The sequence below is a fragment of the Panicum hallii genome, chromosome 2 (genome assembly GCF_002211085.1).
Source record: "Panicum hallii strain FIL2 chromosome 2, PHallii_v3.1, whole genome shotgun sequence".
Lineage (NCBI taxonomy): Eukaryota > Viridiplantae > Streptophyta > Magnoliopsida > Poales > Poaceae > Panicum > Panicum hallii.
Genome location: NC_038043.1, coordinates 51,623,801 through 51,638,653, shown reverse-complemented (window position 1 = coordinate 51,638,653; position 14,853 = coordinate 51,623,801). Strand labels below are relative to the sequence as shown.

General features: G+C 53.2%; 2 protein-coding genes across 3 annotated transcripts; both read left to right on the top strand.

Annotated features, from left to right (window-relative positions):
- The first annotated feature begins 6,212 nt into the window (after positions 1–6,212).
- Positions 6,213–8,655, top strand: LOC112883350 (glucan endo-1,3-beta-D-glucosidase-like). The gene is made up of 3 exons (XM_025948638.1): positions 6,213–7,719; positions 7,956–8,213; positions 8,363–8,655. The coding sequence occupies exons 1-3, from the start codon at positions 6,294–6,296 to the stop codon at positions 8,395–8,397; spliced, it is 1,719 nt and encodes a 572-aa protein (XP_025804423.1). The 5' UTR covers positions 6,213–6,293; the 3' UTR covers positions 8,398–8,655.
- A 3,043-nt stretch (positions 8,656–11,698) lies between these two features.
- LOC112883347 (glucan endo-1,3-beta-glucosidase 13-like) lies at positions 11,699–14,362 on the top strand. 2 transcript variants are annotated; one of them, XM_025948637.1, is made up of 5 exons: positions 11,699–11,858; positions 11,947–13,236; positions 13,332–13,592; positions 13,678–13,932; positions 14,049–14,362. In XM_025948637.1, exons 1-5 carry the CDS (start codon positions 11,738–11,740, stop codon positions 14,081–14,083), a joined length of 1,962 nt encoding a protein of 653 aa, XP_025804422.1. In that variant the 5' UTR covers positions 11,699–11,737; the 3' UTR covers positions 14,084–14,362. The 2 variants fall into 2 exon arrangements, with proteins under 2 accessions (XP_025804422.1, XP_025804421.1); XM_025948636.1 differs by having other exon boundaries at positions 11,944–13,236.
- The last annotated feature ends 491 nt before the right edge of the window (positions 14,363–14,853 follow it).

The window sequence follows — 14,853 nt, the reverse complement described above, 5'->3', positions numbered from 1 at the left end:
GACTTCGTCACCGGATCAAAAGCTCCATCTGAATTTATCTTAAGGACATCAGCTGTCGGTTTCGACCACCTCTTCTGAGCTCTCGACGGCATTGGAGTTTCTCGCTCTGAGATTTTCACGAACTCCTCTGCCTGGTAGCGAATTATGAACGCTAAACCAGCTGAGTCCCTCCTTTCCCCTTCCCTGATCTTGTTCCTTTCCAGCCACCAATGCCACAGTAATGTCACCACCAGGATGCAATCCTTCTCCTCCAGCTCCCAAACTGCGGTCAGCATATCCTTTGCAAATACATATTTGCATTTGCAGAAGAGGTGTCCTCCATCCTCATCGAGTCTGTTGGACACCACACACCGGGTATCCAGCTCCATCCCACGCCGTGCCAGATTGGTTCTTACAGCTAGACTGTCGTGGCAGTCTCCATAAGAAATGTTTGATCTTCCCCGGGCATGATAATTTCCAGAGCTTCTTCCATACAGGCTCATCAGCATTCCCTGCACTGCCACTGGAGGTTGCACTCCTGCCACTCGCCCTTAGAGCTTTTGCTCTGAAAATCTTGTATGCAGACCGAACCGAGAAGATGCCCTTGACATCGTAGTGCCACGCCACCACATCATCCATCTCAGGGTGTACAGGAATTGACTTTATAATTTCGACATCCCCCCCCCCCCCCCACCACCACCCCAGAAAGTTTGCACCAGCAGTTCATTGCCCCAGCTCCCTGTAATTGGATCTATCAGGTCACTAACTTTGCTCAAAATGTTGTGACCCCTGGGTGTAATCACTCTCCTTGTCGCTCCTCTCAAGGATCATTCCAAATGTTTATTTTCTCTCCATTGCCCACACGCCAGATGACCCCATCCTTTAGCACCTGCACTCCCTTCATAATACTCCTCCAAGTGTACGACAGCGAGCCTGATTTCCTCGCCTTCAGAATATCGCCGTGGGGGTAGTACTTAGCACGCAGGATCCTTGCACACAGCGACCCCGGGTCCCGAATGAGCCTCCAACTCTGCTTTGCTAACATCGACAGATTGAAAGCATGAATGTCTCGAAATCCTAGACCACCATTGCTTTTTGGAAGTGTGAGTTTGTCCCAGCTAATCCAGTGCATTTTATTTTCTTTCTCTTGCTGGCTCCACCAATATCTCCCGATCATAGTGCTAATCTGATCGCACATTTCTTTCGTAAGATCGAAGCCTCCCATGGCGAACGTCGGGATAGCTTGCGCCACTGCCTTGATCATTACTTCTTTACCTGCCCGTGACAGCATTCTTTCCTTCCAACCCTGGATTCTGGACCAAATCCTTTCCTTCAAATAGCCAAAAACCCGGGTCCGTGAGCGCCCAACATAAACTGGTAGGCCCAGGTACCTCTCGCTCCTTGTTTCTCGCTGGATATCAAGTGCTTGCATTACCTCCCCTCTCTTCACCGCTGTGGTATTTGGGCTGAACAATACCGCCGATTTCTCCTTATTGATCACCTGCCCGGAACACTCCTCATAAATCTGAAGAATACTTTGTAGCCGCTGCGCACCATTCCCGTCCGCACGACACAGTATCAACGAATCGTCGGGGAGCAGCAAATGAGAAACGCTTGGAGCACCATGGCAGATTTTAATTCCCTTCAACTCCCCCTCAAGCTCTGCTTTCTCCAACAAAGCCGAAAAACCCTCCGCACATAGCAGGAAAAGATATGGCGACAGCGGGTCACCTTGTCTCAGCCCTCTCTCCGGCTGAAAAGCTTCAGTCATCTGTCCATTCACCCGGATTTTATAAGACACCGAAGTTACACACCTCATCACCAGCTCCACCCACCCCTGGCTAAACCCCAACTTGAGCATCATCGCCTGCAGGAACGACCATTCGACCCGATCGTATGCTTTAATCATATCGAGCTTTATTGCTGCACATCCCTCCTTCCTCTTCTTCTTCTTTTGCATGTAATGCGTCATCTCGTATGCAATCAAAATGTTGTCAGAGATGAGCCTTCCTGGGACGAACGCACTTTGCGAAGGGGAGATCACCTCCGGCAGTACCTGTTTGAGTCTGTTTGATAGAACCTTGGACACAATTTTATACAGCACGTTGCACAGGCTTATAGGTCGAAGGTCTTTAACCTGATCAGGGTTCGGTACCTTTGGGATAAGCACGATCGTCGTCTCGTTCCATCCCGGCGGCATTGGCCCTCCACGCAGCACTTGCAGCACTTCATGCGGCACCTTCTCGCCCACTATTTCCCAGAACTTCTTGTAAAAAATGGCAGGCATTCCATCTGGTCCCGGGGCTTTCAGATCACCTATGCCCTCCAATGCAGCTCTCAATTCCTGCACTGTGTACTCCTTCATGAGCAACTCGTTCATGGCACCAGTCACTTTTGTATCAACTTTGCTAAGTAGCCGGTCAGTATCATGGCTACCTTGCGACCTGAAAAGCTGAAAAAAGTGGTTAGCTACAAAATTTTTCTTCTCCTCCTCCCCTTCCACCCAACTCCCGTCATCTCTCCTTAGTCTCCCAATATTGTTATGTTTTCTCCTCTCAGAACAGGCAGCATGGAAAAAAGATGTATTTTTATCTCCCTTCTCCAGCCATTTCACATGCGCCCGCTGCCTCCAATACACATCAACTTGTTCCTCCGCCCTTTCCAGCTTGAACCTCAGCACCCCTTCCCTAGCTACCTTCTCCAGGCTTATCGCACTCCTTCGACATACCTCCAGCTCTTTCTTCAGAAATTTTATTTTTTTTCTAGATCTCCCAAAATATTGCGGCTCCAATGACCTAGGCCACCTGCCACCACTTTCAGAGCGTCAAGTACCGCCGTTCGTCCACTCCCCATCGCCTCCTTCCAAGCCGACTCCACCACCTCCGGGCACATCTCCTCCTCCAACCATGCTGCCTCAAAACGAAAGCAATGTTGGCCTCCTTCTCGGCTCCTCCCCCCACCTCTTGGTTCTATTGTGATGATCACCGGCCTGTGGTCTGATTGGCGAAGGTCGCCATTGACCACACGTGCGTCCGGGAACATCTCCTGCCATTCCTTGTTCGCCACCCCTCTATCCAGTCGCTCCCGATTATACCCCTCCGCATTATGGCAGTTATTCCGCCACGTGAACATGTCAGCAGCGAAACCCAGATCATGGAGCTCGCATTCTTCCAACGCGATTCTGAAATTGTCCATATCTCTCTGGCTCTTTGGCCTCCCTCCCTCCTTCTCATACGCAAAAAGAATTTCATTGAAATCACCTGCCATCAGCCATGGTATTGTCGGTTGGCCGATAAGGCCTCTCATGATCTCCCACGTTTTGTGCTTCTGATCATGTCGTGCCTCCCCGTACAGCCCCATGAACCGCCAACTCCCTCCATTCACCTCCTTAATATCCATGTCAATGTGATATTTCGACATATTGCGTAATGACACATCGACTCCTCTCCTCCACAACACAGCAATTCCACCCCCTTGACCATCACAGTCCTGGACCAGCATGTTGGTTAGTCCAAGCATCCACCGAAACCGTTGCATCCTGCGCTCATCGAGTTTTGTTTCCGACAAGAATAGGACATCCGCTCCCTTGGCTTTCTGGAAACCCAGAAGCCCACGAACTGCCGGGCGGCTGCCCAGACGGTTCCACGCTGCTATCTTCATTGATCGCTGCAGGACTGGTCTGCCAGTCCCGCTTCAACAATTTTAGTACTGTAGCTGCCATGATCATCTCATCCTCCTTCAACCTCTTCCCCCCTTCTGACCAACTCCAACCTCATCACCTACACTCCTATTCCTCCCCACTGATTTATTCAGAGCCGCACCACTTCCTTCACCAGCTCAGGCTATTTTTTTTAAGTGCCTACCTTCTTGCTCCTCGAGGCACCAGCATATTTCTCCAGCGATCCCTCCACTCCCTCCATGACCACTGTCTGCTCCTTCTTCCGAGACTCATCCAACTCCTTTGCCTTCTCCTTTTCCACCGCCTCCTTCCCACCAAACAGGGTTCTCTTTGCATTGTCCCCTCCTTTTGGAGATGATGGCAGTTTCAAGGGGCTGGTCACTTCATTCTCCTCCCTGTCCTTCTTCTGCATGTTTAACGCCCGGCCTTCCTCCGAACGCCTCTAGGATGGCGCATCGCTACCCGATCTTCTCCCAGACTCCCACTACTTCCTCCCCAGCTTCCTCTGCTCCCACTCCCTCCAGCGCGCCACGGAGCGACAGCTCTCCCACCAGCAAAACTGTCACTTCCTCCCTCCTCCCATCTTCTCCTATCTGGTATATACCTCAGGCTCTTGCTGTATTGCTGCACCTCATCTTTTTTCAGCTGGATGTCACAGATCTTATCAGTGTGGCCTATTAATCCACATGTATAGCAAAAGTCAGGCAAGAACTCATACATCAAAGGACACCACAGTTGTTTCTCATCAGCCCCAACATAGCGTCACGCCCCTCATCAATGGTTTACGAATATCCAAGCGCACCTTGATTCGCAGAAATTGCCCCACTGCCGTGCCATCATCCTCCGCTTCCATCCCATGAACTCCCCAATTTCACCCCCAATCGCCTCCCCCGTGGCTCTGTTCATCTCTCCCAGAGGCATTTTCAGAGCACGAACCCAAATTGGGATAAAAAAAGAACTCCATCTCCTCCAATACCTTGGATTCATCAAACTCCGCCATGACGACCAGGTCTTTACCGAACATCCAAGGGCCGTCGTCCAGGGCACGACGCTTGCCAGACGCTTGGAGGAACGTGAAGAGGAAGCGGTTTTCCCCCAAATCTTTGCAGGTGACGCCCCTGATCGGGCACCAAATTTTGCAAAGGGCCTGCGCTAAACCCTCCGCGCTCACAGGTTTTTCCGCCAACAGCTTCCTGATCGCCTGAGGCCCAGCTGGTTTTGCCCTAGTCGGTCCTCCACCGCCAATCTTGATTCCCTTCCTCTCCGCTCCCAACAGCTACATTCGCTTCATCATCCCTTCCACCGCCTCCATTGGAACTCGCCTGCCTGTCCCCGCCGCGATGGAACCGAAAAAAAAAGTGCGACGACGCTAAAACCCTAGGCTAGCAAGTCTTGGCTCGGCTCCAAAACGGAGGTTGTAACGTGGACGCGAAAAAAAAAGTACTCTTGATCTGACCGGAGAGGATCGGATCGGGGAAGAGAAGATGGGAGACGAAGGGGAACCCTTGCCGCCGCAACCACCTCGAGTCGCCTAAGCACCGAGGACCTGCACTGATCAAGTATGAATATATCATTCTGTTGTAGTGAAGATCATTTTATATGTAGCATATTCTCCCCGCGTATCTCTTCATGGAGATAGATCAATTTACCCATGTATCTCTTCGCGGCGAAGGAGTTTTGCCTGCAAGATGTAGGGGGGCACTAGGAAGAACAGAAGATAACTAAAGATAAGTTGCCTAAGAAGCTACCTCTATGAATGTAGATGAATCTAAGATACTGGTACTCGTGTAGGCGTGTAGCCCTTGGCCCTCCAAGGAAACTTCGTTCCATCACACCTAGCCAGGTCAAGGATCTAGCAAATGTTCATTGCGCATGTGGTGATACGATCAGCAACACTGTGATTTCCCAGCCCCGATCTGATCGCCTTCTACAGTTCTCTTGTTTTTTAAACTGCAAGTAACAGGGAAATGCAGGGAACCCGAGCCGAAGTGGGCTGGAGGGGATCGACGGGGATCAGATCACCCACGGGCCACGGCGAAGTGGTGGGTTGGGCGGGGTTCAATTCAGCCAGTCCGCGATCGATACGGCGAGGCCATCACGCATGGCGCCGGAGCGCACACCATGCATCACCCACGCACCATTCTAATGGCTGATTTGAGCTGTCCCTGTCCGCGGGGGTAGGTCAGGTCAGGCGGCACCGGCCGGTGCCGTTCTTCCTCCTCCGTGCAGGGAGCCATGCACATCAGGGATTGATGAAGTGTGTACAAGTGCAAGCTAGAACACGTGCTTCTAGCACGCCTTCGTCTCGTCAATGGTGGATTTTACATGACTCGCACTTGCTCGTGGTCTCGTGGAAAAACGCCAATTGCCGTGGTGCGTCGATCGTGCAGTTTCCATCGCCTCCTTGCGGGGTCAGGCTCAGGTCACGTTAGCCAAATAGCCATCACTAGCACCGCCGCCGCCGCCGCGGGGCCCACCAAGCACCGTGCATGCAACGCCTCGACCTGGCTACAAATCCCCACGCCCCGATCCCTCGGTTCGTCGTACACACAATCGCGACTCGCCTCGTCCAGCTCTGCTCTGCCCTCGACTGCCCAGCCCAGTGCCGCAGTGCCCCTCGCCACCGCAGGCGGCCATGGCGGCGCTCGCTCGCTTCCTTGTCACCGTCCTCGCTGCCGCGCTTGCCACAAACGTTGCGGGGGCGGGCGAGGTGGGCGTGAACTACGGGAGGGTGGCGAACGACCTGCCGGACCCGGGGGCGGTGGTGAACCTGCTCAAGCAGAACGGCATCACCATGGTGAAGCTGTACGACGCCAACCCCAAGGTGCTGGCGTCGCTGGCCAACACCGGCATCAAGGTGATGGTGATGCTTCCCAACGAGGAGGTGGCCGCCGCGGCCGCGGACCCGGCCTACGCGCTCCGGTGGGCGCGGGCTAGCGTCGCGGCGTACCGCCCCGCCACGCAGATCCACGCCGTGGCCGTGGGCAACGAGGTTTTCGACTCCAGGCCGGACCTGAACGCAAAACTCGTCCCGGCCATGACCAATGTACAGGCGGCGCTGGCGCAGCTGGGCCTGGCCGACGCCGTGAAGGTGACCACGCCGGTCGCGTTCTCGGCGGTCACGGACTCGTACCCGCCCTCCTCGGGCAGGTTCCGGGACGACATCGCGCAGACGGTGATGAAGCCCATGCTCACATTCCTGAAGCGGACAGGCTCCTACCTCACCATCAACATCTACCCGTTCCTGGCGTACGCCGATCATCCCGACCAGATCTCCCTCGACTACGCCCTGGGGAACGCAAACCCCGGCGAGCGCGGCGACGCCACCGCCGGCCTCCTGGGTGCCGCCCTGCTCGAAAACAACGGCGTGCGTGACGACGACACCGGCCTAGTGTACTACAGCCTCCTGGATGCCCAGCTCGACGCCACGTACTACGCGATGGATGACTTGGGGTTTCCCAGTCTGAGAGCATATCTTGGGGAGACCGGGCATCCGTCGGGAGGAAGAAGACACGGAGGCCGAGGCCGGAGGCACTTGATGGCCGGGGACGACGATGTTGCCACGGTGGCCAACGCCCATGCGTACATCAACAACGTCATCAACCGCGTGCTGGCCGGCAACACGGGCACCCCGCACCGGCCTGGCGCCGACATGGACGTCTACATCTTCGCCCTCTTCAACGAGAACGAGAAGGGCGCCGGGGCCGACGACGTCGAGCAGCACTTCGGCCTGTTCTACCCCAACATGCAGAAGGTGTACGACTTCGACTTCCACCACTCCAGCGGCGGCGGAGGAGGAGGATCATCAGGCGGCGCGAAGGCGAGCTGGTGCGCGGCGAACGCGGCGGTTGGGGACTCGCGGCTGCAGGCGGCGCTGGACTGGGCGTGCGGCCACGGCGCGGACTGCAGCGCCATCCAGCCCGGCGCGGCGTGCTACGAGCCCAACACCAAGCTCGCGCATGCCTCCTATGCATTCAACGACTACTACCAGCGCAAAGGTCGGGCCAGCGGGACTTGCGACTTCTCCGGTGCCGCCTACGTCGTCTACCAGGCGCCAGCTAGTGAGTTTTTCGGCTTCATGAAAATGTGCATACGCTTTTCATTCAGTGTTGAGCTCGTGAACTGGAAAAATTATAGTACATGGAGTTTGAAAATGTTTCCATGGCTTGGCACTTTGGTTTGAAACTTTGAATTAAACATCTTGACATCTCTCCCCTTTCTGTTTCTTCTCAGCATCCAGTTATTCTTATTCATGACCTCAATTTTTCTATTTGTTCTCTGTTCTTCACCTCCATAGACACCTGCAGCGCAAAGGCGGCGAGCTGGTGTGTGGCGAACACGGCGGTCGGCGACGCGCGGCTGCAGGCGGCGCTGGACTGGGCGTGCGGCAACGGCGCGGACTGCGGCGCCATCCAGCCCGGCGCGACGTGCTTCGACCCGGACACCAAGGCCGCGCATGCCTCGTACGCGTTCAACAGCTACTACCAGCGCAAGGGCCGCGCCGCCGGGACGTGCGACTTCGCCGGCGCCGCCTCCGTCGTCTACCAGCCGCCAAGTGAGTTCGCCCTCATCGATCCTACAGGATCCTAGGATTGTCCATAGATCCACCCAGTTAGTGTGTGTGTGTTTGTGTGTGTGTGTGTGTAATGCACAAGGCGAAGTTTAAGAGACTGATGACCTTGTTCTATCCAATGTTTCATGCAGAGATCGGAAGCTGCGTGCTCCCGTCCAGGGCCTGAACTGAACAACAACAGTGAAGTCTGAATCATACGCTACCATCTCAGTATACGGGACGTGGGGGATAAAGGCATAAAACCACTATGAAGAAGGGTCCAGTTCCACCTTCTTGTTCTACTGCGGAACTAGAAAATAAACATGGCACATGTAAATTTGCTTTCTGTGCTAGCATTAATGCATCTATAAACCATCAGCAAATGATCAGTGGCCACAAGCAAAGCAGCAATAATTTAATCTGCACGTTCTCAATTGTTACTGCATACTATCTGTCAATGTTGATTCTTAAGCTTCACCGATAACGATACCGACAGTGGAAAGTCCATGCAATATGGATGCCTGAAAAATGAACTTGACCCACTGATCCGGACGATTTTGTGTCAATCATCTGATTTTTGTCTCTAAATTTGATAACATGAAAAGCTCATTATGTGGGAATATATTTATATTTGAATAAAGTGAGTTACGCGTCCACCTAAAAGATTGAAACCTTCTTGCCTAGTGGCAGGGGCGGATCCAGGGAGGTTCAGGGGGGCTCGAGCCCCCCTACCACCCTGGCTCCCATGGAAGCCCTCCCAAATCTTCCCCATAAATTTTGAGGAGGAAGAAGAAGAAAGGAAAAAATTTTAAGGAGTAAGAAGAAGGAAGGAGAGGAGTGAGGAGGAAGAAGGAAAGGAGAGCACCCCTTAGCCCTCAATCCTGCCTCTGCCACTGCCTAGTGATAACTATATGTTCAAGATTTCAAGGGAACCATATTTAGCTTCTATACATAATTAAGCCCCAAGGATGAGTTCCTCAAGTCCCAAGCATAAATTGTTTGGACATCGTGTAATGATGACCAATATAATACTTTGAGGAGTAATATATCTATAAAAAAATATGATGGTTCAAATTAAATATTTTTATAGGATGTGCTCAAGCAAGAACAAGCCCATTGAAGCATTCTCAGGATGAGAAGTGAGGCTATATTAGTCTCTGCATTGATCTAAATATCATGCTTTTGATGAGTCCTCCGGGCATTTTTGAATGCTCTATGCGTGAATGTTGTTGATTACAGAGCACAACTGGATGAGTATGATATTCATACAAAGTATGCCAAAGAAACGGTAACGAGAAGTCAAACTTGTAAGACGTAACCCATGGCTGTACACTGCAGTATCATACTGCTACAAGCACCTAGAACTGTAGTTCTTCCTACAAATTAAGTTTTATTTTTCGAGAATGTTTCCTACAAATTAAGTTAATCAGTTCATATACTGCATTGACAATTTTGAATATTGCTGAACTTTGTCAGATTAGCTAGTGGCCATGTATTCAGCAACACGTAAGGCTAATTAAGTACTTAAGTGCACCCCAAGATGCTTAGGCTGGAACTGTTAACATATTAAAAAATAAGTAAAATGCACGCCGGTCCTCAAGCTTGGTTCGGGGTGTCATCACTGTCCCCAAAATTTCAAAATGCACATTCAGATCCTTAAACTTGCTAATTGTATCACATGAGATCCAAATTACAATCGCTTAAGCTAAATCAAAAGTTATATAATTTGTTCAAATATAAAATTATATACATATACACACAAAATAATTCATACTAAATTTACTTGTACAAATATGAAAGATTTGTATAAAAAACTGTAAAATCGAAACTCATATGATCAAATTTGTAAAAAAAAGGACAAATTTTGGAGGAAACATGGGAACAAAATATTCGGGCATAAAATTTTGAAATATAATTTCGGAGAAAATCTAGGAGATATAAGAGTTGAGCAGAAAAATTAATTTTTTTTGACCCATATGTAAGCTCGACATCAGTAGAAACACTTCCGATTAAAATTTAATAAATGATAATTTAAACTTCACGTGATCCGATTAGCAAGTTTGAGGATTTGAATGTGTATTTTTTAAAATTTGGGATCTAGATGGCACTACGAGTCAAATTCGAGGACCACCAATACATTTCACTCTTAAAAAATTCAGCAACAGTATAAGCTGACAGTTGGGTTACAACAGATGATAGTAGGAGAAATGCACTTAACAGGGAGAAACAGTACAGCATGCACTTAACTGATCCTGACCACCTAACAGGTCTGGGATCACTGGACGAAAGGGATGATATCGCAAATGCTGCACAGATCACTGCATGGGTATGCTCGAAACCAGGCGCTGCGCTGTGCGCTGCATCCACGTCGGGTTCATGTTATTGTCAAACAAGCATAGCATGGAGTCCAGCCACTGGAGCAGCCTGCCTGCGTTTTTCTTTGGGAGGAAATCACACTTCAGTTTCACGGTCAGACGGGCAAAGCAGCTACTCTGACCGGTCTAGCTCCATCTTGGAACAGGGCATCATGATCTCTGTAAATGGGACTACTGCACTCACTGAACTCCCTCCTAGATAGGTCCAATGTCTGAATGCTGGTCCCAAAAATACAGCTGGGACTTAACTACTTTGGTTAAATTTGACAACTCTATGAGTATCCAAATTGGTATATATATGCAAAAATGTAGTTTTACAATTAATTAATCTCGCAAGTATTGATAAACCAACAGATTACTAAAACTTTGCATAACCCCACCGTATGCTTGGTTCTCATTTAAGATACCTTTGTGCACATGACGGCTTAAGAGAATGGTAATCTTGATCTGACCAAAATGACGGCTTATGATACGCGTCGTACGTTGTGTAACCCTAAATTTGATCACACACTTTTTCCTTTGAGGAAACTTGATTTCATGAGGCCTACTAGGTCACTCGTGTGGCGAACGCTCATGCAAGCCCGTGTCCTAACTCTAAATCACAGTGGTGCAACAAAAAGTTAGCTATTTAGCCTGGGGCTTGATTTGTTTCTGGCTCCGCTCCTGCAAGTGGTGATACGATCGCGACGGCTTGTTCTTTCCCAGCCTGATCGCCTTGTACAGTCCCCTCGTGTATTTTAAGCTGCAAGTGACACGGGCCGGCGGCTGCGGGTGCGGGGTAGAAAGATCAGAGGCCACCACAGCGCGGAGCACCCAGGCCGGAGTGGGCTGGACGGGACGGAGATCACCCACGGCGGAGTGGTGGTGGCCTGGTGGGTTGGGCGCGCTTCAATCAGGAGGAATCATCCACGATGACAGACAGACACAGTGGCGACGCTCTCCGTTGCTCATGGCTGGCACTTGAGGTGTCCCTCTCCACGGGGCTGCTCTGCTCGCCGCCGCCGTGGGATCCACCAATAGGCACTAGTCCACCGTGCATGCATGCAGCTGCTCCTCGACCTTGGCTATAAATTTCGTCCCACGCAACGCGCCCTTCAGAGACTCGCGCCGATCATCCTGCTCGATCTGTCTGGTGGTCTGCTACAGGAGAGCATGCTCAGCTGTGCCCCTGGCCGTCGCAGGGAGGGGATCGAGAGCATGGTGCTCGCTCGCTTCCTCACCGTCGTCCTCGTCAGCGCCGCCGCACTGCCGCTGCTCCTTTTCTCCTGTGCAGGTATCGCCGCTCAACGCACGCCGGTGTGGTGGATCGGCGGCAACTAACAATAATGTTGGGGCTTGCATTGATGTGTGTAATGTAGCAGAGGCGGCCGGCGGCGAGGTTGGCGTGAGCTACGGGAGGGTGGCGAACGATCTGCCGCCGGACCAGGGGTCGGTGGTGGACCTGCTCAGGCGGAACGGCATCACCATGGTCAGGATCTACGACGCCGACCCCGACGTGCTCAAGTCGCTGGCTAACACCGGCATCAAGGTGATGGTGATGCTGCCCAACGAGAACCTGGCCCAGGCGGCCAGGGACCCGCCCTACGCGCTCAGGTGGGTACAGAGCAAAGTGAAGGCGTACTACCCGGCCACGCGGATCGACGGCGTGGCCGTGGGGAACGAGGTGTTCCACGCGAGGCCGGAACTGAACCCGGACCTCGTCCCGGCCATGACCAACGTGCAGGCGGCGCTGGCGCAGCTGAACCTGGCCGACGCCATAAAGGTGTCCACGCCGATCGCGCTCGACGCGCTGGTGGAGTCCTCGGCCTGGCCGCCGTCGTCTGGCAGATTCAAGGACGAGGTGCAGCCGGTGATGAAGCACATGCTCGACTTCCTGCAGACGACCCGCTCCTACCTCTCCGTCAATCTGTTCCCGTGCCTGACGTACATGTATCAACCTGACATGAACCGCGACTTCGCCCTGGGCAACTCCAACGCCCCCAGCCAGCGCGACGACGTCACCGGCCTCGTGTACCACAGCCTCCTGGACGCCCAGCTCGACGCCACGTACTTCGCCATGGAGAAGTTGGGGTTCCCCCAGTTGAGAGTGCGCCACACGGAGCACGGGTGTGCGTCGGGCGGAGGACTCAAACCCGGCCACGGCGGGAGGCGCCTGGGGGACGGGGACGGAGGCGCGGCGCCCTCGGTAGCCAACGCCCAGGCGTACATCAACAACCTCATGGACCGCGTGGCGTCCGGCCGGACGGGGACGCCGCACCGCCCGGACGCCGACATGGACGTCTACATCTTCGCCCTCTTCAACGAGAACCAGAAGGGCGACGGGCCGGACGACATCGAGGCACACTACGGCCTGTTCTACCCCAACATGCAGAAGGTGTACGAGTTCCAGTTCCCCGGCAGCGCAGCGGCGGCGAGCTGGTGCGTGGCGAACGCGGCGGTCGGGGACGCGCGGCTGCAGGCGGCGCTGGACTGGGCGTGCGGCCATGGCGCGGACTGCAGCGCCATCCAGCCCGGGGCGGCGTGCTTCGAGCCCAACACCAAGCTCGCGCACGCCTCGTACGCGTTCAACAGCTACTACCAGCGCAACGGCCGGGCCAGCGGGGCGTGCGACTTCGCCGGTGCAGCTTACGTCGTCAACCAGGCGCCATCAGGTGAGCCTATTTTTGATTTTCTGGTGTCAGTGATCTGACATGATACTTGGCGGTGCATGCGTTTACCGTTGTTTTTTTGCTGGGGGGATGTATAGGCACCTGCAGCGCGACGGCGGCGAGCTGGTGCGTGGCGAACACGGCGGTCGGCGACGCGCGGCTGCAGGCGGCGCTGGACTGGGCGTGCGGCAACGGCGCGGACTGCAGCGCCATCCAGCCCGGCGCAACGTGCTTCCAGCCGGACACCAAGGCCGCCCACGCCTCGTACGCGTTCAACAGCTACTACCAGCGCAAGGGCCGCGCCTCCGGGACGTGCGACTTCGCCGGCGCCGCCTCCGTCGTCTACAACGAACCAGCCGGTTAGTCCTTGCTATGGTCACCGGCCGCCACTTGTGGTTGCCCGTTTCGCCCATGGTTTCCGCTCACCGAGACATGTTTATACAGGCGCCTGCGACGCGACGTCGAGCTGGTGCGTGGCGAACGCGGGCGTCGGCGACGCGCGGCTGCAGGCGGCGCTGGACTGGGCGTGCGGCCACGGCGCGAACTGCGGCGCCATCCAGCCCGGCGGCGCGTGCTTCGACCCTAACACCAAGGCCGCGCACGCCTCGCACGCCTTCAACAGCTACTACCAGCGCAACCGCCGGGCAAGCGGCACGTGCGACTTCGCCGGCGCCGGCTCCGTCGTCTACCAGGCGCCAAGTGAGTTCGACCGTACCTCATCGATCGTAGAGCATCTATTATCCTTGTATTAAGACATTTTTTGTGCGCACGGTAGAGCTGATTTAATAATGACTTCGTCTCAATGTTTGCTGCAGAGATCGGAAACTGCGTGCTCCCGTCGAGGGTATGATGATGAAGATGATGAACTCGTCTCAGCATACGTAGTAGCATCATAGCAATCAATACCATGAAATTAAGGTCCGATATCCAGTTCCACCCTCTACTATGGAACTGAAGAATAAAGCACGGAAGCTAAAAAAAAGTTTCTGTGCTGGCAATGTATATAGAGCAGCAAATTCCAGAGGACAGTACCCCTACCTTATCAGTTAAGTATCACTTATGGTACTTGTTTTATGTTTATTAGCAAATAATGTCTCGTTTTATGTTTACGGTGATGATTTTCTCTGAACGATCTAAGCGTGTCTGTCACAATGTGCCTCTATCACAAGGGACTTAGATCGTTCCAACAGTGTCGATTCAGAAGTTCCAAGGCAATTCAGATTATAGATGTCCAAACCTGCCGCACCGCACTACACGCCACTAGCATGGTCCTAACACGGCACGAACCGGCATGACACGGTTAGGCACTAAGGCTTAGTCGTGCTTTGCCGTGCCAGCACTGCGTGCCAGCAGGTTGGCCCAGGCACGATACCGTTGGCCATTTACCGTGCCGTGCCGGTCCGTGGCACGCGCATCACGCCGTGGTAGTGCCAACCCAGGCATCAACAAAAAAAACACTCAAACAGCTCAAAAAAGGTAGACAAGTTCAAATTTTTTGAGAGACAATCATAAATTCAAACACGGACACATATTTTTCAACAGAGCATACAGAGATAGGCACAGATAGATACATACATATATTTTTTAAGTTTGAGCTGGTGCAATGGCTGCCTCATTAAA